Below are 22554 nucleotides of genomic sequence, written 5' to 3' on the forward strand. Positions count from 1 at the left end.
AGACATTAAATGCAACAATATTCGCATTATAGGGGTCCCAGAAGGAGAAGAGAGAGAGAAAGGACCCGAGAAAATATTTGAAGAGATTATAGTCGAAAACTTCCCTAACATGGGAAAGGAAATAGCCACCCAAGTCCAGGAAGTGCAGAGAGTCCCATATGGGATAAACCCAAGGAGGAACACGCTGAGACACATAGGAATCAAATTGGCAAAAATTAAAGACAAAGGAAAATTATTGAAAGCAACAAGGGAAAAACAACAAATAACACACAAGGGAATTCCCATAAGGTTAACAGCTGATTTCTCAGCAGAAACTGTACAAGCCAGAAGGGAGTGGCATGATATACTTAAAGTGATGAAAGGGAAGAACCTACAACCAAGATTACTCTACCCAGCAAGGATCTCATTCAGATTCGATGGAGAAATCAAAAGCTTTACAGACAAGTAAAAGCTAAGAGAATTCAGCACCACCAAACCAGCTCTACAACAAATGCTAAAGGAACTTCTCTAAGTGGGAAACACAAGAGAAGAAAAGGACCTACAAAAACAAACCCAAAACAATTAAGAAAATGGTCATAGGAACATACATATCGATAATTACCTTAAACGTAAATGGATTAAATACTCCAACCAAAAGACACAGGCTTGCTGAATGGATACAAAAACAAGACCCATATATATGCTGTCTACAAGAGACCCACTTCAGACCTAGGGACACATACAGACTGAAAGTGAGGGGATGGAAAAAGATATTCCATGCAAATGGAAATCAAAAGAAAGCTGGAGTAGCAATACTCATATCAGGTAAAATAGACTTTAAAATAATGTTACAAGAGACAAGGAAGGACACTACATAATGATCAAGGGATCAATCCAAGAAGAAGATATAACAATTATAAATATATATGCACCTAACATAGGAGCACCTCAATACATAAGGCAACTGCTAACAGCTCTAAAAGAGGAAATCAACAGTAACACAATAATAGTGGGGGACTTTAACACCTCACTTACATTGATGGACAGATCATCCAAACAGAAAATTAATAAGAAAACACAAGCTTTAAATGACACAATAGACCAGATAGATTTAATTGATATTTATAGGACATTCCATTCAAAAACAGCAGATTACACTTTCTTCTCAAGTGCGCACGGAACATTCTCCAGGATAGATCACATCTTGGGTCACAAATCAAGCCTCAGTAAAGTTAAGAAAATTGAAATCATATCAAGCATCTTTTCTGACCACAACACTATGAGATTAGAAATGAATTACAGGGAAAAAAAGTAAAAAACACAAACACATGGAGGCTAAACAATACGTTACTAAATAACCAAGAGATCACTGAAGAAATCAAAGAGGAAATAAAAAAATACCTAGAGACAAATGACAATGAAAACATGACGATCCAAAACCTATGGGATGCAGCAAAAGCAGTTCTAAGAGGGAAGTTTATAGCTATACAAGCCTACCTCAAGAAACAAGAAAATTCTCAAAAAACAATCTAACATTACACCTAAAGGAACTAGAGAAAGAAGAACAAACAAAACCCAAAGTTAGCAGAAGGAACGAAATCATAAAGATCAGAGCAGAAATAAATCAAATAGAAACAAAGAAAACAATAGCAAAGATCAATAGAACTAAAAGTTGGTTCTTTGAGAAGATAAACAAAATTGATAAACCGTTAGCCAGACTCATCAAGAAAAAGAGGGAGAAAACTCAAATCAATAAAATTAGAAATGAAAAAGGAGAAGTTACAACAGACACTGCAGAAATACAAAGCATCCTAAGAGATTACTACAAGCAACTCTATGCCAATAAAATGGACAACCTGGAAGAAATGGACAAATTCTTAGAAAGGTATAACCTTCCAAGACTGAACCAGGAAGAAATAGAAAATATGAACAGACCAATCACAAGTAATGAAATTGAAACTCTGATTAAAAATCTTGCAACAAACAAAAGTCCAGGACCAGATGGCTTCATAGGTGAATTCTATCAAACATTTAGAGAAGAGCTAACACCCATCCTTCTCAAACTCTTACAAAAAATTGCAGAGGAAGGAAAACTCCCAAACTCATTCTATGAGGCCACCATCACCCTGATACCAAAACCAGACAAAGATACTACAAAAAAAAAGAAAATTACAGACCAATATCACTGATGAATATAGATGCAAAAATCCTCAACAAAATACTAGCAAACAGAATCCAACAACACATTGAAAGGATTAAACACCATGATCAAGTGGGATTTATCCCAGAGATGCAAGGATTCTTCAGTATATGCAAATCAATCAATATGATACACCATATTAACAAATTGAAGAATTAAAAACCATATGACCATTTCAATAGATGCAGAAAAAGCTTTTGACAGAATTCAACACCCATTTATGATAAAAACTCTCCAGAAAGTGGGCATACAGGGAACCTACTTCAACATAATAAAGGCCATGTACGACAAACCCACAGCAAACATCATTCTCAAAGGTGAAAAACTGAAAGCATTTCCTCTAAGGTCAGGAACAAGACAAGGAAGTCCACTCTCACCACTATTATTCAACATAGTTTTGGAAGTTTTAGCCGTGGCAATCAGAGAAGAAAAAGAAATAAAAGGAATGCAAATTGGAAAAGAAGAAGTAAAACTGTCACTGTTTGCAGATGACATGATACTATACACAGAGAATCCTAAAGATGCCACCAGAAAACTACTAAAGCTAATCAATGAATTTGGTAAAGTTGCAGGATACAAAATTAATGCACAGAAATCTCTTGCATTCCTATACACTAATGATGAAAAATCTGAAAGAGAAATCAAGGAAACACTCCCATTTACCATTGCAACAAAAAGAATAAAATACCTAGGAATAAACGTACCTAGGGAGACAAAAGACCTGTATGCAGAAAACTATAAGACACTGATGAAAGAAATTAAAGATGATACCAACAGATGGAGAGATATACTGTGTTCTTGGACTGGAAGAATCAATATTGTGAAAATGACTATACTACCCAAAGCAATCTACAGATTCAATGCAATCCCTATCAAATTACCAATGGCATTTTTTACAGAACTAGAACAAAAAGTCTTAAAATTTGTATGGAGACACAAAAGACCCCGAATAGCCAAAGCCGTCTTGAGGGAAAATACAGAGCTGGAGGAATCAGACTCCCTGACTTCAGACTATATTACAAAGCTACAGTAATCAAGACAATATGGTGCTGGCCCAGAAACAGAAATATAGATCAATGGAACAGGATAGAAAGCCCAGAGATAAACCCATGCACCTATGGGCAACTAATCTGTGACAAAGGAGGCAAGGATATACAATGGTGGAAAGACAGTCTCTTCAATAAGTGTTGCTGGGAAAACTGGACAGCTACATGTAAAAGAATGAAATTAGAACACTCCCTAACACCATACACAAAAAAAACTCCAAATGGATTAGAGACCTAAATGTAAGACTGCGCACTATAAAACTCTTAGAGGAAAACATAGGAAGAACACTCTTTGACATAAATCACAGCAGGATATCTTTTGATCCACCTCCTAGAGTCATGGAAATAAAAACAAAAATAAACAAATGGGACCTAATGAAACTTAAAAGCTTTTGCATAGCAAAGGAAACCATAAACCAGATGAAAAGACAACCCTAAAAATGGGAGAAAATATTTGCAAGTGAATCATCGGACAAAGGATTAATTTCCAAAATATATAAACAGCTCATGTGGCTCAATATTAAAAAAAACAAACAACCCAATCCAAAAATGGGCAGAAGACCTAAATAGACATTTCTCCAAAGAAGACATCCAGATGGCCAAGAAGCACGTGAAAAGCTGCTCACCATCACTAATTATTAGAGAAATGCAAATCAAAACTACAATGAGGTATCACCTGACACCAGTTAGAATGGGCATCATCAGAAAATCTACAAACACCAAATGCTGGAGAGGGTGTGGAGAAAAGGGAACCCTCTTGCACTGTTGGTGGGAATGTAAATTGATACAGCCACTATGGAGAACAGTATGGAGGTTCCTTAAAGAACTGAAAATAGAATTACCATATGACCCAGCTATCCCACTACTGGGCATATACCCAGAGAAAGCCATAATTCCAAAAGACACATGCACCCCAATGTTCACTGCAGCACTATTTACAATAGCCAGGTCCTGGAAGCAACCTCAATGCCCATCAACAGACAAATAGATAAAGAAGTTGTGGGACATATATACAATGGAATATTACTCAGCCATAAAAAGGAACGAAATTGGGTCATTTGTAGATACGTGGATGGATCTAGAGACTGTCATACAGAGTGAAGTAAGTCAGAAAGAGAAAAACAAGTATCGTATATTAGCGCATATATGTGGAACCTAGAAAATGGTACAGATGAACTGGTTTGCCAAGCAGAAACTGAGACACAGAAGTAGAGAAAAAACATATGGACACCAAGAAGGGAAAGCGGCAGGAGGTGAGGCTTGTGGTGTGATGAATTGGGAGATTGGGATTGACATGTATACACTGATGTGTATAAAATGGATGACTAAGAAGGAAAAAAAAACATAAAAAAAAAAAAATTGGTAGACTGAGTAAAGCAGATTGCCCTCTCTAATGTGGGTGGGCCTCATCCAATCAGTTGAAGGACTGAACAGAACAGAAAGACTGATCCTTTCCTGAGTAAGAGAGAATTCCTCCTGCCTGACTTCTTTTGAACTGGAACATTGGTTTTGTCCTGCCTTTGAACTCAAAGTGAAACATCAGCTTTTCCTGGGTCTCAACCTGCCAGCTTTTGGTCTAGAACTACACCGTCAGTTCTACTGAGTCTCCAGCTTGTTGACTTACCCTGCAGACCTTGAGACTTTTTAGCTTCCTTAACTTGTATGGACGAGTTTCTTACTCCTTGATCTCTCTCTCTCTTTCTCTATATGTAGTTTCCTAATATATTCATATATGTATATTTCATATTTGTATTTCCTATTGGTTCTGTTTCTGTGGAGCACCCTGACTAATACAGAAGCTCTTAATGTAAACTTAGCCAAGGCCAAAATAAATTATTTCTGAAGTGTGCATCTTAAGAAATTCCAGTTAAGAAATGGCAAAAATTCAAAGCAAACCCCCCTCCCTGAATGTATCATTTATCAAGGAGAAAGTTAATATCTATCACATAAAGTTGTTGGGAGCTCAAATTAGATGACATAAAACAAAACATTGAGTAAACTGCTAAACAAATATTTCTTATTAATTATAACTTTCACCTGAAGTAACTCATGAATGTTGATGGCCTTAGAAGAAAGAGCCCAACTAAATGACTTTGTAATAGTTGAAAAGTGGAAGACTACCACCCCCAAAAACATACTACAAATATGTACACACACCATGAATATGCTCATTACACACACACACACACACACACACACACACACACACCACAGAAGTCAACACATACAGACCCGTTTTGAGGAAAAATAATAAAGCTGACAAACTGTTAAACATTTTTATTGTGCAGACTTATAACTTTACAGGACATGCAGGATAAAAAAGTGTAAAATATCAGTAAGCATATAAAATTTCAGCAATCTTTTGGACCAGCCCTTGATTTGTACAAGGGACTAAGCATCTATATAGAACAGACATGTCTTGGGATACACAGTTTACAGATTGAATCACAAAGCAATTTCCCAAGTGATTTTCCTCATATAAAGATAAAAAATATCTTTGCACTTAAAAATTATTCAGTATAGTACATTTTCAGTTATGTACACAGTTTAAAAGTAAAACTATGTCCATGCCAGTGTCTGTTTTAAATGCAAAAAACCTAAGTAGGTAACAGGTTGGCAATTAAAGTGTCAGGAAAACTGGAAGAGGCCAAAAAACAAACAAACAAACAAAAAAAAACAAGCAGAATTCCAACAGGTGTATGGAAATAAAAATAAAAGCATAACTGAAGGTTAAAAATAAAGTCCCCCTGGGAAGAATCTTAATATGAGCAGGAGGAATAAAAAGCTTTTGGATGTACCAGGCAGCTTTCTGTATGACTCAGGTTTACAGGTAAAATTCCTCAGTTTGAGTTCAGAAGAATTTGAATTTATTCCAGCAAAATTACCTCAATCTTTTATTACTGCCTCCTCCCCCATCTTCTCTCTGAGCAAAGTGATGCTTGGATTAGGTCCAAAGCTCCTGGCAGGGGGAGGGGCCATGTGTCACAGCATTACAGACAGTTGCAAGTGCTTTACTTTGAAGGGGTCACATTTGCAACAACTCTGACAGTCTCACACAATGGCCTCCATTTTATGAGCCCTTCCCCGGAGGCCCACTGATCAGCTGAAAAGGGAACACAATGTTCAGCCACTAAACCACCCCAGTGATGGATTAGTTTGGAGTCAGGAAAGCGTGATTATTCTTGAAAATAAACGAAGCTGAATAGACATGCTGACCTCATTCAGCTGGTGAGAGACAGGGAAAGTTGGCTTCTACTCCTGCTAGTCCAGAGAGGGCTTGGCCCCATTTATCCACCTTAATTCGTTTAATGGGGCTGATGTGGACCATACTCGATATGGGTAAAGATGTTGTGTCATCAAGTGCAGACATGAACTTCATCTGATTCTGTATTTCAGAGTCAGAAACAACTGTGAAGAACAAGGTAATGGATTTTTCTAATTTTGGTCTTCAGGGAGGCTGCTGACCTAATGAAAGTTGATGAGGTGGACCCTATTTGAAAAGGAAAACCTGAAGAACAGGAAGGCACTTAGGTGTCATCATCTATATAACAAATATTCAGGCATAGAAAGTATCGCAGGTTAAAATTTCAAGAGAGTAAGGCATTAGTCGAATCATGTGCAGATTATATTTTCTAACTTGATAAAGATCACTAGATTCCACTGGATCATTAAAGTGAATGGCAGCAATTCACTAACAGTTCAGAGGGAAGAGTTGGTTGAAAACTGCCCACATACCTGTACACTCAATGGCAATAGCCTTGAATTCTTCCCTTACCATAAAATGATCAACATTTTAGAATAGGCAGTTGAGGTTGTTAGTTCTTTTTTTTCTTTTTTCCTCCTCAGTTCTTCATATTTCTCTCAAATTATCTTTCAACGATAGGTTCATATCTCAGCCAATAAAACAATGATCCAAATGTAAGGAAAATATTTTAAATGGGTTTTTAAAATTCATAACACCCCAAAAATAGAAGAAATAGCTCAGAAGAGACAAATAATAGTTATGAAAACTGAGTGATTTCTTTGCTCTGAACCAAGAAAATTCATTCATATATTCTTGCTAGCAACTTGAAACTTGAAATTGGCACCAAGAAAATTAAAAGGGAAAAAAAGAATCGGATATACTTCTATCCTTGAAATGTCATTTATATTTCTTTCTGCGTGTTGATGTGGATATTGCTGAATATTTTGCCAATAGACTCAAATAGCGGATCACAGAAGGCGTGGACGTAGATGGAATAGACACGGCTGATGCACTGAATCTCAATCAAGAAACTCTTAATGCACGGTACAACTGCCCAGATGTGCAGAAAAGAGAGAATGGCAAAGTAAATGCCCCAGATGAGTGCCATTGGGATGCCAAAGAGGACAGACAGCAAACGGTAAAACCAGTACTTCGTCACAGTGAAGGTGGTGAAGCTGGCCTTCCAGATGCCATCGAAACTGTGTGTCCCTTCTGGTTCTGCAATCACATCTTCAAAATCAATCTAAAAGGAAGAAGTGACAGAACATGAGCATGAAATAGAAGAAAAAAAGAAAAAAAACCCATTTCCGAGTATGCATAAATATATATTAGCTTTTATGTACAGGTTCTGTGTAAGATGCTAAAAGGCACCCAGCAGCATAAGCCTCGCTTGGAATTTGTAGGAAATTCAGAGATTTGGGCCTCACAAAAATCCCTAGGAGTGGCATCAAGGGGATTTTCTAACATGTCCTCCAGGTGCTTCTTTGCTGTGTGAAAGGTTGAAAACTGCTGCTCTGAGGGAAACTAAATGGATATGATAAAATTCCTGCCTTCCAGTAAAACCCAGCAACATGGATAAGTATATATGGCACTCAATAAAATGTAAATGACATGACCTAAGTTAATTGACTCCAAGACAACTACACACACAATGTTAAGGGGTAGTTAGTTCATAACTGATTATCAACTCTTCAAACACTCAACTGGTAGAATATCTTCAGGAAATTAGATCATTGTGAGCTCTGAGGATTCAAGAAGTCTTCATGGGGTGGTGGGACTTGAGCAGGGATTGGAAAATGGGGTATGATTTGGAAAGGAAGGAAGAAGGGATCTTGAAAATGCAGTGAGCAAGGCCCCAGGAACAAGGAAGGATGATACAGTGAGTGTCACAGGCAAATAGACCTGTGTGGCCACGGCTGGAAAGATGGGTTGAGGCCAGATTCAATTTTATTTTATATACAGTGGGGGTCTTTGAAGATGTTGGAGCAGAGGAATGCAGCCACAATCAATGCAGTCATTTATCAACATGAATTTGATATCAGTGTCCAGCCTGAGAAAAAAGGAAAAGAGACTCAAGGCAGAGAGATTCTTGCTGTATCCCAAGTTTGAGATGGTAGGGCCAAAACTGGAATAGGCCATGAAAAAGAAAAAAGAAAAGAATGAATAATGAATTTCAGGATGTTAAAGGAAGAATCCACAGGACTTAATTACTTCAAGGATAGGGAGAGAGAAAAGCCTAAGATGAGTTTTGAGCTTTGAGCTTTGAGCTTCAGGTTTTCCTGCTAGAGAGAGCAGAGGTGACATTAAAAGCAAGAAGAAAATTAGGAAGGCAGTTAAGAAAATGTTAAGAGAGAACTTAATTTTTGAATTGAACAAACAGTAAGGCTTTGAATAAGGACAGATGCAAACATCAGTGGTCCACACCTGTACTAGTCCCTTTTGGTGGCCACTAGGAAGTAATCAAATGAGTTTGCAGTCACGTAGCACTTAACAGTTACCAAGTGCTTCTACATGCGTTGTCTCCATGTGATCTGGGGTTTCAAACCAATCTGGGAAGGTAGGTTGTCATTTTACAAAAGAAGATACTTAGGTTTAGAGAGGTGAAGGTGACTTGCTAAAGTCAAACACAAAGCAATGGTGGGGACAGAATGCAAACTTGGCCCCTTTCCCAAATAGCGTTCTCTCCCACAGTACGTGTTCACTTAAGCAATTAATTCCCAGGAGGTTTTATCCCTCTGGAAGGATTATATAGACTAAACTGAAGCATAGGGTAAAAAAATTACCACCAAAAGAATAGGACAGAGCCAGCTTAACTGCTTGGTGGTGGCAGCTATATGAAGGGATCTAATGTAGTCTGAAATCCAAACAAGTTGATGACTGCTAGCAGCAATCCAGCTAATCTCAGGATTAGGGAACGAGGACTTGGGTGACTCCATGGAGCCTCTCTGCCAAGGAGCCACTTTTGATTCAACACAATAAAACCTCTTTTGTAAAAAGTACATAATACTTACCAATAGTTAAGGTTTATTTTCTAGAACATTCTGTTTCTTGATCTGTTGTCCAATGTCCTTAAGAATATGTAATATATAAAAATGGTATGTCCACAATTATCTAAATGAAGTTAAGTAAATTTATTGTTCTTCTAATGTTTTCTTCATTTAGATCTAGACTCAGAAGTAAACATTTACTCGTGTGTTTTCAAAGGCTGTTCTAAATATGCGGCAAGTCAGATCAGTCCTTTAATGAAGTTTCTGTGCAGTTTACTTGTCTACTGTGGGGTTTTGCTTGGATAATGCATTTTCCTAGAGCTATTAAAAATAAAGCCCTGCTGTTTTCCTTCATTCAACTGAAAGGTACCCAAAGAATTTTATTTTTTAAAGATGACCTGATTTTGTAAGAGGATTTGGTGAAGTCAGAATGAATGCACTAGAGCAGGTGTTCTTAATCTGAGTCAAAGGATGGGCAGTGTTGGTCCATGAATGCCCTGAAGTGGGTGCATACATTTTGAGTGTACAATAGAAAAGGGTCCATTGCTTTTTATTAGAAAATAGTCTATTACCAAAGAAGGCTGGTAAGCACTTTATGGGAACAGAGGATTCCTATCTCTTTACAGAACAGAATTTAAGCACGTCTGCCTAGAGATTCTTTTCCAAGGGAATGGATAGTTACTGACATTTGTTGATTGGCTATCATGATCAAACACTGTTCTCATTTTAACTTACAGCAACTCTGTAATTTATTATTCCCATTTCATAGAAAAATGTAAGGTTTAATAAGTTGTCCAGGTAAATAAGAGGTGGATTTGAATTTCTAATCTGGTTTGAAAGATACCGACTCTTTCTTCAATACCACATTGCTTAAAAAAATATTTTTCAAATTTTCTCTAAGACGATTATAGTATTTCATAATTAAAAGGTACATTAACAAAAAAGAGTTTACTGAATTTAACCCTCTGGTAACTGTAAGAATTCCCACAGTGTGGTCTCTGAGGACCGTGTTACGATGAGGTCATACACATATATACACAATTGGTCCTTAGTGAAGATCTATGAACATATGCATGTGTGTAAGATTTCTCAATGATAAGTTAATTTTTCTAAACATAAATGCTTTCTTCAATGAACATTTTGGAAATTCTTAAGCTTTATTTTAACTTGCTTTGATTATTTCAAAGCAAGTTTAGTGCTTTTTTGGTGCTTTCCAGAAACTGCAGTGAACATGATTTATTTATCCTCAAATATCCAGGTAAATTTAGAGCAGGTCTCCAGGGGTGGACAGCAACATGACAAAACTAACATGTTATATAAATATATTCAGTTAGTTGCTGCTTTAGTCTTAAAAACTTTAAGTGGCTTAAAATAATATTAAAAGTAGAGCCAATTAGATGCAGCTGAGAAAAAAAAATAAGGCAGGTTAAGGAAACACAATGAAGCCAGAAATAATGTTTAGTTTCTCTCCACCTCCATTTCTGCAGCAGTAATAGTAATAGGTTTTTGTGAGGAGATCATGAGAAAATTTATGCAAAGTGCTTAGCATGGGGATAGAGCATTGCAATACAGTAAATGCTTAATAAACGGCATTAAAAAATCACTTGCTCTGGGTGACTAAGCTTTTTAATTGCAATAAGAGAAACTGTCAGCTGCAAAGTATATGGTGGCTGTGAATTCAGACCTCATCAATGCTTCAAAAGAACTAACTTCCATCTGTAATCATCTTTACCACAACCCTCTGAGATGCGTGCTCTTATTCTCATTTTACATATGAGGCTACTGTGGGAGGTTAAGAAATTACCCAAGGTCACAAGGATGATAAGTGGCAAAACTGGAACTTGTCCCACTCCAAGTTTGACCTTTTTTTGCTTATGTATCCCTAGGACTATAAGCTCTTCCAGTAGTCTTATTCGCTTAATTTTCAACCATATAGATATGCTTTCTAAAGCATTCACATTTTGATTATTAAAGGAATTACTCTTGTTAATGTTTCCATTTTAAGTTAGGACATCTAGTAACTAGGATGTTTTGCATTTTTGGTACTGATTGAATGTCCATGGCCCTGAACATTATGTTCTCACAATCCTGGGCACCTAGCCAAGGACTCTCTCTAATTGGCAGATAAGGAAACTGAGGCACGATTTAAATGGGCCAGACATTCTCAAGGTCCCAAGTGAATCAGTGGAAAGGCTGAAATTAGAACTGTAACTTCCTGATTCCCAGGCCTAGGTCCAGCCCTGCCCTCCACACAATTTCCCTAGGAAGTTATATCTCTCTCCCCGGGTCCCTTCTCTGCCTACCCCATTCATATCTCTAGGTCTCCTGTAAGTCTCTCATTGTCTTCTAAGACATAGACTTGAAATGTATCTCTGTGTGAGGTTAGGAGAAATGTCCTTTTCTCAACACTAATACAGACATTTCTGTACATTTATCTAGGGTGAAGAAAACTGGAGAGAATATTTCGAAAAATATCCTCATTGTACATTTTGATATGTATTCATAATGCACTGAACCCAACAAAGTTCTGTTAGTAATCAGTCATTCCATCTAAAGGTAGTTCACAATTCCATCAATCAAAGCGTAGTTGCTTTAGCAGATTCATAGGTATTTAAAGCTGAAGGGATCCTTAAAGAAAAGGAGTCCCATTTGAGATAGAGAAATCGATGGGCAAAGCTGTCAGATGACTGGATCAAGAATACTTTCCCACTTAATGGCAGGCACAGGATTGGAATTCAGACTTAGAAACTCTCCTAGGCTCTTCCACAGCTGTCTGCTGTCACCACACATCCTCAATCATCTGGATGCCACATTCCGTAGTCAATGTAAAAGGCAGCTAGACTTGTATGTGAATTTGAACATCATTAAATGAATGATGATGCCTGTTTCTGACAATCCCCAGTGTGCTCATCGTTCACATGCATCATTGGTTTGATTTATCCCTTATCAAAGCTGTCACTCTGGCATCCCATTCCCTCAGGGACATGCTCCTCTTATCCCTCTATAGGAGGGCAGGTCTTGCTCAGAGCAGAACTTTATCTGCTCACCTAGATTTGGAGCAGAACAGCAGTTAGAGATTTGCTTTTAAACAAACACAAAAACCAAGACATGCAGGTGCCATTTAGTTTCTTAGAATGGGATGCCTCAGATGAGGTTGAGCAGCTTCTCAAAGAACTGATTTTCTGTTCTGTAATCTATGGAACAAGTTGCGCCTCTGGTCCGAATCATTATGCAGACTGCAAGATCAAAGGCATAAATATGCTTCAGTGATATTTCTGTGTCTTAATAGATGCTTTATAAGGAGTCAACAGTTTATATAACTAGATTTTTATAAATGACATTAAATACTTTTGTGCAACATTGACTTATGATGCTATAATTTCAGAAACGTAAGTTAACAAAAATCTATCAGCAGATGTCAAGAAAAGCAATCTGTCTCATTGTGTTTTAATAATAGCTGGCTAATACAGTAAGTCTCAGAAGATTTCATCTTGTTAAATGTATGCAATGGAAATATTTAAAAAACGTTTTATATGTACACAGGATTAAAAAACCATGGGGTCATTCTTTGTCTCAAAATTTGGACATTTTACTTATGAATAAGGAATTTTCAAGAAGGAAACTTTAAGTATATTTGAGATTTAATAAGCAATGATGCTTGCCTCGTCTGTTTCTGTGGGAAAATATCTTTTTAGACTTTTGTGAAAATTGTGAAAAAAATCACAAAATTGTGATTGTATTGGATATATGGAGCACATAAATAATAACAAACAAGATGCTTACAGAAGACGTGTGTTGCCTGCTCTAAATCCACAGTCCCACTTCTCTGCCAAGTGAATCTTCGTTTATTCAGGTCTTGGAAATAATTCTTATATCTCAGAGTTAAGTTATAGTTGGTTTAGACTTGCCAGGGTAATCTTAGTATCCTTGGTGAGTGGTCAGTTTAGAGTAGACATGTGACCCAATTCTGGCCAATGAGATCTAAGTGGGAGAACTCTAGCCAACAGCCACTGAAAAACTGAGTCCTCAGTCCAGCAGCCTGGGAGGAACTGAATCCTACCATTGGCCATGCGAGTGAGCTTGGAAATGGGTCTCCTCCTAGTCGGGCTTTGAGATGACTCCAGCCCTGACACCTGGACTGCAGCCTGTGAGAGGCCCTGAACCAGAACTACTCAGCTAAGTCACACTTGGATTTCTGACACACTGTTAGATGATAAATATTTGTTGTTCTAAGCTACTAAATTTGGGGGTCATTGGTTATGCAGCTAGAGATGGCTAAAACAAACCATCTTTATTTTGATGATCATGTTTTATTTTCTATTACATTGCTCTTTTTTCTGTTAGATAATTCAATTTTTAAGCTTATAGAAAAATGTATATAATGAATGTATATAAATATCTTGGAATTTGGTCCTGGAGCAAAGTCTAGAAATATATGAGAAGGAAATGCAGCATTTTCAACTTTCTACAATTCATATCAAACTGAATATTGGAAAAGTTTTAGGCAATTGATAGTGCTATCAGCGCATATCCGTAAAGTGCTTGGCTTTCTACCCAGATATGCACCAAAGACTAAGAGCCAGCTCCACCTAGAAGACGCATCACTGAATCTTGACTTCTGAATATAATGTCTTGAATGCACCAGCACAGGGGTAGTGTGGCAAAAGAATCAACTGGAGGGAGGATGCTTGTTAAAATGCAGATGCTCAGGCCCATTTCAGACTCAGATCACACTCTCTGGGTTGGGGCCTGGGGAATCTTATGCAAAAGACTGAACTAGCGAATGACACACCCATTTGGATTTAGTGACAACTTCTTTTTGTTGCCGATACTCTTCCCCCTCCATGCCTGGAAGCCCTAGTCTGCTTCCTGCTTCTTTCTGGAAACTCCTCATGTGCTGGCTGGCATCTGGAAGTTGATGGATAATGAATGAATGGAAATTCTCTTGAAAAGCTTTTCCTAATTTAAACCTATAAATATTTATTATTGGACAAGGATGAATGACTACTGTTTATTATGAAAAACACAAAAACTGGCAATAGAAATCCTGATTTATTTTTCATGACTCTAAACCCAGTATAAACAAATGCATGTTTTAAAAATCAATTACGTACTTCTAAAATCCTAACACATGAACCAAACCCACACATACAGAAGGAGGGTTGAGACTAATTTCAAACTCCCCTCAGTGTTCTCTCACATATTTCCAACATGTTGAACAGCCTTTGAAGTCAGTGGAATAAATGTTGTCCATGAGTGTGTGGGTGTAGAGAGGGCTGAGAACTAGCACAATTAAATGTTACCAGAACACAGGAACTTTGCTCTAATGCCTATGTGTTTTCTCAGGGGCAAGGGCAAAATACCCATTTGTTTACTGGGCTGAACTAGCACCACTGCAGGAAAAAAGCTGCAGTGTTCTTGCAGCCCCGACTGAAAAGAGGAGGCCTGGACTGTATCCTTAATCCTCGTGATTGCTTGGATTTCCAGAAGATCCACACACAGTCCTAGGAAAAATGTAAACCTGGGGTGGGAACATTGAAGTGTTCTTGGGCTGCTTTGGGGTGGCAGGTGCTAGGCAACTTCACCTTGTGGGAGAGCACAGGATTGCCTGAAGGGAGAGGGCTGCATTACTAACCAGGGTTTCAAGCTGGAAGAGGACAGAAAGGTGGGTATATACCTACCTCTGTGAGTGAGAGAAGAGGGCTGGGTGTAGAAAGAGGGGTGCAGAGGGGACCTGCAGTCCCTGGCCTGGGCCTCTAGCTGGGACCCTTGAGTGTCTCCCTTTGGATTGACCTCCCTGTTGTTGCTTCTCAGACATTATAGAGACCTCAGAATAATGATATTTTATACATATAGTGTCCTATTTCACTCATCTGCTTCTCTTCACAAACTTGTGAAGTTCTAGGTTATCTTCATAACAAGAATGGAAAATAGTCTTTTATTTCCCCAATAAGGAAAGGTCACTTAATTAATAAATGAGTGGACCAAACCAGGACCTAGGGCAGGTCTGTATCTGTTGTACCCATCTTGGTATCCTCCACAATTCCTAGTAGTACTATGCACACATTAATTAGCAAATATTCCTTCAATATGTATAATATTTTAAAGGAGCTATAAATGTCCATTGGAAGAATGTAGGCATACATTAACTATCATATTATCTACTATGAATTCTTTTCTGATTTCACAAGTGCACTTTTATTAATCGATTTTTTTGGTATCCCATTTTATTAAAAGAGATGTTCTTTTCACCATAGCTCTATAATACCACGATCTGATCAAAATGAAGCGTAGGGTTGGTTATCATTTAAGTTACTTGAACGGCATGGAAAGCCTACAGAGGAGGGGGCAATTCAAACTCAGATATCTTCAGCTTTAAGGAAGAATGATTTAGAAAATATTGATTAAAGCATGTTGTTGCTTGGTTGGGTTTTGCCTCAATGATCTGAATAACTACAATTGTGTAGATCTGGCCCCAAAGCAGGGGGCACGCACTGGAGTATGTTGAGGAGGGGAAGCAGGGGTAGAAGCAGAGGTAGCAGCCCAGCTCTTCGGGGGATCAGTAGAGCACACCAGTGGGGAAGAGATAGAGTGAGGAGAGTGAATTTGTTCTTTGGTGTCTCTAGTCTCCACTTTTCCTCATGTTTCCCTCTGTGTGTGTGTGTCTGTGTGTCTGCGTGTCCCCAGTGCAGGAGGCCTACATTGTAATTTGTACTCTAGATTGAATTTAGGTGACTATGTTCTTTTTCCTGGCAGGGGTATAGGGGGATGCACAGAGCAAGGCAGAGCATCATCTCCAACTGTCCTTTATTGTGTCATTAATGGACTTAGGGCATGAGTGTGGCAGATATATTCTGAGGCAGGAGAGTTGTACAGAGGTTTTGGAAAAGCAATGACATACATTATAGAGTACTATATGCCTCAATTGGTTCATCACATCCTGTATGTGAGGACCTTCAAGGCAGGTGTTATTTCCCCCATTTTACAGACCAGGAGCCTGAGTCTGAGGGAGGTTGTAATCAGTGACTGAACCAAACTCAGGACTTAGGTCTCTTGGATCCTCCATCACACAACTCTCTTTAACCCCACACCAGTCCTTATTCTGCTTATGAAGCCCTGCTTAATCAGAGTCACATACGAATTTCTGAATCCACATGCTCTGGTTGCTCTCCCTTGCCTGCAACCATGCTTCCCATCCAAACTAACAGAAAATGCTGCCCTGACTCAGCATAACCATTTCTACCAGGACAGGGCATGTGAATCCAAGCCAGAGGATGTGGCTGGCCTCCTTCTGCTGTCAAACCTCCATGCTCAGCATTACCCTCACTCTCCAGCAACCAAGCTCTTCTCTGGTCAGGACCCCCTGAGTCATTGACCATTGGTTACGAGGGTCCCCATTGCCTTGTCACCTCTCTGTGGCTTTTTCTGGTTTACCATAACATTGTACCCTTCCCTATTCCATTCCTGTAGGGCCAGAGGTTCTCAAACATTAGTCCACTCATTTCTTTGTTAAAATTCAGATTTCTGGGCACTGAGATTCTGAATCGGTTGTGTCTGAGAGTAGGGTCCTGGTGTCTGTACCTCCTCCCTCATTTTGATGCAAGTGGTTATAGGTAAGACACTCTGAGAAAAAAAAACAACAACAACTGTCTTAGGCTGTCTTAGCTCTCTGCTAGGTGAGAGGATCTGAAAAATCTAACACTCAGATCTGAGTGGGCATGATATTAAGTTAGTTACTGTGTTGCTCTCTACTGTTGAAAGGCAATATGGTACCCTGCTTGATAGCATGAGGGCTGCTTTGAATCTCAGCTTTGCTAAGCTACTAAACCTCCCTGTGCCTTAGTTTCTTATCTGTAAATTGTGGGTATAATGGTACATACTTCATAAGATTATTCTGTGTATTAAATGACTTAACTTATGCAAAATATTTGGGACAGTGCCAGGGGCAATGGTCAATACTACATCAGGAGCTTCTGGCCCAGGCACCCAAACCAGGAGAAGTGGGGAAGTGTCAGGGATTTCAGTAACAGTGTTGGGAGGATGGAGGAGCTATTTTGGAACAGGAGAACCTCTTGGCATTCCTGAAATCATTTTGTTCAGGTGGGTGCTTATTTTGCATTCTGCCATTAAGCAAATAAGAAGGATTAGCTCATCTCTTGCATGTGCGTTAGCCTTCTGGAGTTTATCATAAACATGAGGCATACATGCCCTGTGGGAGAAGATGCTCCAGCTGACTGAGTGACTGGATGTGTCTGAAAGTGGCAGCAACACCAAGTAGACAGGACTCTCTTTGCTTTAGATTAATTCCTTTTTGCCTTATTCTTCCTTTCCTTTTGCCTTTCACCTGAAGGCAACCACCAGGTTTCTCCATCTTTTGCTCTTCTTAGGAGGGAGTATTAATGATCCTTGGGTTTGTATTACACTTTGAAAATTTAAGTTAAATTTCCCTGCTCTGATAACAAAAATATACACTCCTCGTTTACATCCTGTTATGCATTGAATTGTGTTCCTCTCAAAAAGATATGATGAAGTCCTAATCCCCAGTACCTCAGAATGTGACCTTATTTGGAGACAGGGTCTTGTAGATATAATTAGGATGAGGTCACACTGGTGTAGAGTGGGCTCCCCATCTGAGATGGCTGGCATCCTTATAAGTAGATGGTAATGTGAAGACACAAGGAGAAGGCCATATGATTGATTTGAGTTATGCAGCTGTAAGCCAAGGAATGCCAAAGATTGCCAGAAAACCAGAAGCTAGGGAGAGACAAGGATGGATTCCCCTGCAGGTTTCAGAGGGAGCATGGCCCTGCTGACATTTTGATTTTGGACATCCAGACTCCAGAACCATGAGACTGTAAATTTCTATTGCTTTAAGCCACCTAGTTTGTGATACTTTTTAAGGCATCCCTTGGAAACGAATATACATCCTTTTGAAATTGCTGAAAACTGTCCTTGATGATGAGATGATTTGGGGGTTCCAGAGCATTTTCATACCTCCTTGAGTATGCTGTGCACTCTTTCTTCTGGGGATCCCAGTCAGGAAACTGAAACCACATTTGGTGTACCTGAGACCAATTGGCCGTGAGCCTTCTTCAGGAATCTGGAACTATCTCTCCTGTCCACATGGCCTCACATTTTCATTATTACAAAAAGCACCTAGTTTCAGGTGGCTTGGTACAAAGCAGGCTACATATCTTTTGATTCCTTTCTTTTTAATCTTCAGGCTTCTGGTATTGATTTGGCGGCACTTGTTGATGTTGAGTGTTACCAAACAAGTGACATGGAACAGTGAACAGTGTAAAAATAGGCCAAGCAAGGGCCAGTGATAGGAGCACTGAGACTAGAGCATTGAACTTGAACAGGGAGGAGCCATACCTTGGGGGCGCTTATGTTTGTCATCCTTGAGGAGAAATAACTGCAGCCCTTCAAAGTGTTGGAAGCTTACTTCTCAAATAGAAAGTCCTGTATTGTTTAATGCATGGAAATCTTATTTTATCCAAACATACAATGATAAGGATTCTCCAGAGGTCTCACTTGCTCACAAAATTCTGTGTTTACACTTGGGAGTTTGTTATTCTTTAAACTTCTGGGCATGTCATGGGAAAAATATGAATGATTACTGCACTAAAGAAAATAAAAGCTCTTTCCATTCTATCAAAGACATAAGAGACGGAAATGTCTTCACTGTTTTCAAGCTACCCATTGGTTCACATAGACATTTGTTTGAACCAGAGCTTTTTAAACACTCTTAACTTTTTTTCAGTTTCTACAACTCACTTCCTGATGGCAGAGGTTGTTTCCTACCATTCACTTAAGTCAAACTAGTGTTACTAATAGTTTTCGTCTTACCTCACTGCTTGAATATTTTTCCCTCCAGTGCTTTAAGTCTGTTTATTAAACAAATAGAAAATTAATGAAATAAATCTCTGTAGGTTTGAACATTGCTTGGCTAGTGAGGAAAAGGATTTACACTAGGGTCCTTGTAAGGTCTAAGCAAGGATAATCACAGCCCATTATGTGGCTCCCAAGACACAGCTCCCAAGCTCTACCACAGGGTTACTCCATCTGGGCACTTGTTGGCATTTTGGGCCAGATAATTCCTTGTTGTTAGGGTGAGGGTGCTGTCCTGGGAACTGTAGGGTGATTCGCAACATCTCTGTCCTCTACCCACCAGATGCCAGTAGCACCTCCTAAATTGTGACAACTAAAAATGTCTCCAGACGTTGCCAAGTGTCCCCTGGGAGGGGGAGAAAAAATTATCCCTGGTTGCAAACTGGTGCTCTAGAAAATCAGAATACAATTTGATGAGACCGTACCTGAACTTTAGAAATATTTATAGCCTAGAATGCATGCATATTTATTGCAGGCACTTTTGGTTTACAGTACTGTGGCCTTGTGAGTTCATTCATTCCTTCATTCAGTAGTTATGAAATACCTACTTTTTGAGGATGGAATAAATGAACCGAGCAAACAGAGCCAGGATAGGGTCTATGAGCTGGCTACGGGTGTCACTGAAAAGGGGACAGTGCAAATAAAATAGACATGGCCTCTGGCTACTCAAGCTTACTTTTAAGGTAATAGAGGAAGTCACTTTCTTGCCCCTCCCCAAATCACTAACCTCTTGAATGTAGACCAGACCATTTTTTTCATCCAGCCTACCCCACACCCCATATTTATTTAATGGTTTGATTTTGTATGTGTGTGAGATTATTTCTGCTACTAGACTGTAAGCTCCCTGGAATGTAGTAGACACTAAATTAATATTTGTTGAATAAATGAATAAATTAGTGAATGCTTCCATTTATTAAGTTATATTTCTCTCTTTCTCCTATTTACAAGAGCACAAACATGATAAAATCTCCTTTAGGAAAGAAAGTTCTGAATGTGTTATTATCTGGCCAGGGGCTAGTGATTGCATTTATTGATTGCATTCTGTTATTCTAACCCAGTCATAGTAATTTTGGTAAAAGAATGATCAAAAGGTGAGTAATGACAGGGAAGACAGATCTATTCAGTTTTTGTTTATCATGAAATTTGGGTTCATACCTACAGATTTAGGTTTAGATTTAAACCTGTAGCTTAGCTTAGGGAGCTGATGAGCTCCCTGAGAATGTTCAGGGGGGCTGGAATTCAAACAACTTCATTTTTACTTTCAGATTCATACAGCTGGGGTGCTAAATGATGGGATTACAAATCACATAGGGTCCTAAATTCTGAACTTTATATGGGTCAGAGAGAAACAGACTCTTTATAGCTGGGTAATGGGAAAATATGATTCAAAGTAATAGTGCTTCTGTCCTGTAGTTCTTAGTCATCTGATCCTATTGCTCACAGATGGGCTGTTAAAAGAACTTCAGAAATGTGGCCATATGAACTAGGTGAATTTGATAACTGTCAGCACTCAGAAAGTCTGAGCATTTTCTATTTAGCTAGACCTTTTTAAGACCATTGCTCTAACTAAAGTTGCACATAATTATGCGCTTCTTTGTTATGTGAACTAAGAGAAATTGGCTGGTTACAAAAAAAATAAAAAAACAAAAATTACTGAAAGTTTGTAACCAACTTTGGAACTGATTTTCTGATCCATCTTTGAACACAAACAGCCAGTTTGGAGGCAAGGGCAATAAAAGGAAAGACCGCAGAGTTCTGAGCCGAAATGAGAAGGGGAAATGAACTCCAGCTCTTGATCTTCTTCAGAACCAAATATTTATTTGCAGTATATTTGCATTCAGCATGCCATCTGTTGATAGCTCAGTATTTCAGAGGTGATTTAGTTAAGTCCCACAGCCTTAATATTAAGAGTAAGAATGACAATTGGTAAAATCTAGGAAGAAGGTAATAAAAATAGTATTGATGAGGGGGTCCTCCACCGTTATCTCTGCATGGACTTTTATGCACGTTTACAGCGTTCCACACTTTTATGAATACTGGTTAACTGGAATCACAGAATTTTAGAAATAAAAGTGACTTAGCGATCTTCTAGTTCAGCTTATTGATTGTTAGATGAATAAACTGCTGTCCAAAGGGTCCAAGTGACTTTTCCAAGGCCCAAGGTAACACTTGAGGTCAGTGTCCAAGAGAGATCTGGAATTCAGGTTTCATCTGAGGCTCAGTTTCCCCATCTGCTCTGAGGAGTGATTGGCATCAGTAGAGCACTTCTCAGTGACTTCTCTCTTCTCTGTGCCAGGCCCTGGAGAAATGTGGGACACCTGCCATCCCTAGGTCCAGTGAAGCTTCCTGTGGGCTCTGCACCATTAGGAGAAAAGCCAGTGCATGTTGTCAGCTCCATTCCTAGTATGGCTGAACCATGAACCCAAGTGAAAAAGAGGGATAGGGATGACATTCTGACACTCTAACCTGCTAATCTTCCTCTTGGGGAGAATAGAAAGAATGAGCAAAGGAAAGGGAAAAACACCAGGACTGAATTACATAAGTGACATGAGATTTATCCCACATACAAAGTCTATCTTATGTAGTTGCTATAGCAGAGTTCCAGAAGCATTTTTTTTGGTAATAGGAATTTGAGTGATAAATATCATATTCTAATAAAAATTCTAAGGACTCTGCAGGATGAGGACCTAGAGAAGTAATAATTTCCCCACTGTAGCCCTTACAGTACTGAAAGTTTTGTCATGATACACAGTTTTATTATTAAGAAATTCTGCGAGTCGAAACCAGGCTCAATTCCAGCTGTACATTAGCATCACCTGGGGAGCTTTCCCAAGAAAAAAGAATACATAGGCCTGGGCCCCATCCTAGACCAATTCAATCAGAATTTCTAGGGATGGAGAGGGTACAACAGTATTTTTAAATGTTCCCCAGATGATTTGCGGCTAGGGTAAAGGTCCACTGGTCTAAAGTCACAAAACAGCCACCCTTTGCAGAAGCCACACTCTCTCATGAGTTTAAATCACAATAGGGATTTATACAAGCAGCAAAATTGTGTGACTGTGCAATGTGTAGGAGGGATTGGATGGGCAGGCTTGCCATAAAGATAATGTTTCATACTGACCTTTTGGTACATACAATGCATGCATTTTGCAGTATTCTACTTTCAGATGTTTACCACTTGCATTCTCAACCACTGTTAACACAATG

At 38.8% G+C, this 22554-nt stretch overlaps 1 protein-coding gene and 1 long non-coding RNA gene across 4 annotated transcripts in view; one reads left to right on the forward strand and one right to left on the reverse strand.

The window, feature by feature from the left end:
* The window catches only part of LOC130708558 (uncharacterized), a 282747-nt gene that overhangs the window by 102936 nt on the left and 157257 nt on the right, over window positions 1-22554 (forward strand). The gene's annotated exons all lie outside the window — the stretch shown is intronic.
* Window positions 5488-22554, reverse strand: part of CAV1 (caveolin 1) — a 32844-nt gene continuing 15777 nt past the window's right edge. For both annotated transcript variants that reach the window (XM_007195116.2, XM_007195117.2), the window contains exon 3: window positions 5488-7712. In XM_007195116.2, coding sequence (XP_007195178.1) covers window positions 7371-7712 — 342 coding nt within the window. In that variant the 3' untranslated portion in view covers window positions 5488-7370. The remainder of the gene's footprint in view (window positions 7713-22554) is intronic.

This window comes from Balaenoptera acutorostrata, chromosome 7 (assembly GCF_949987535.1).
Source record: "Balaenoptera acutorostrata chromosome 7, mBalAcu1.1, whole genome shotgun sequence".
Lineage (NCBI taxonomy): Eukaryota > Metazoa > Chordata > Mammalia > Artiodactyla > Balaenopteridae > Balaenoptera > Balaenoptera acutorostrata.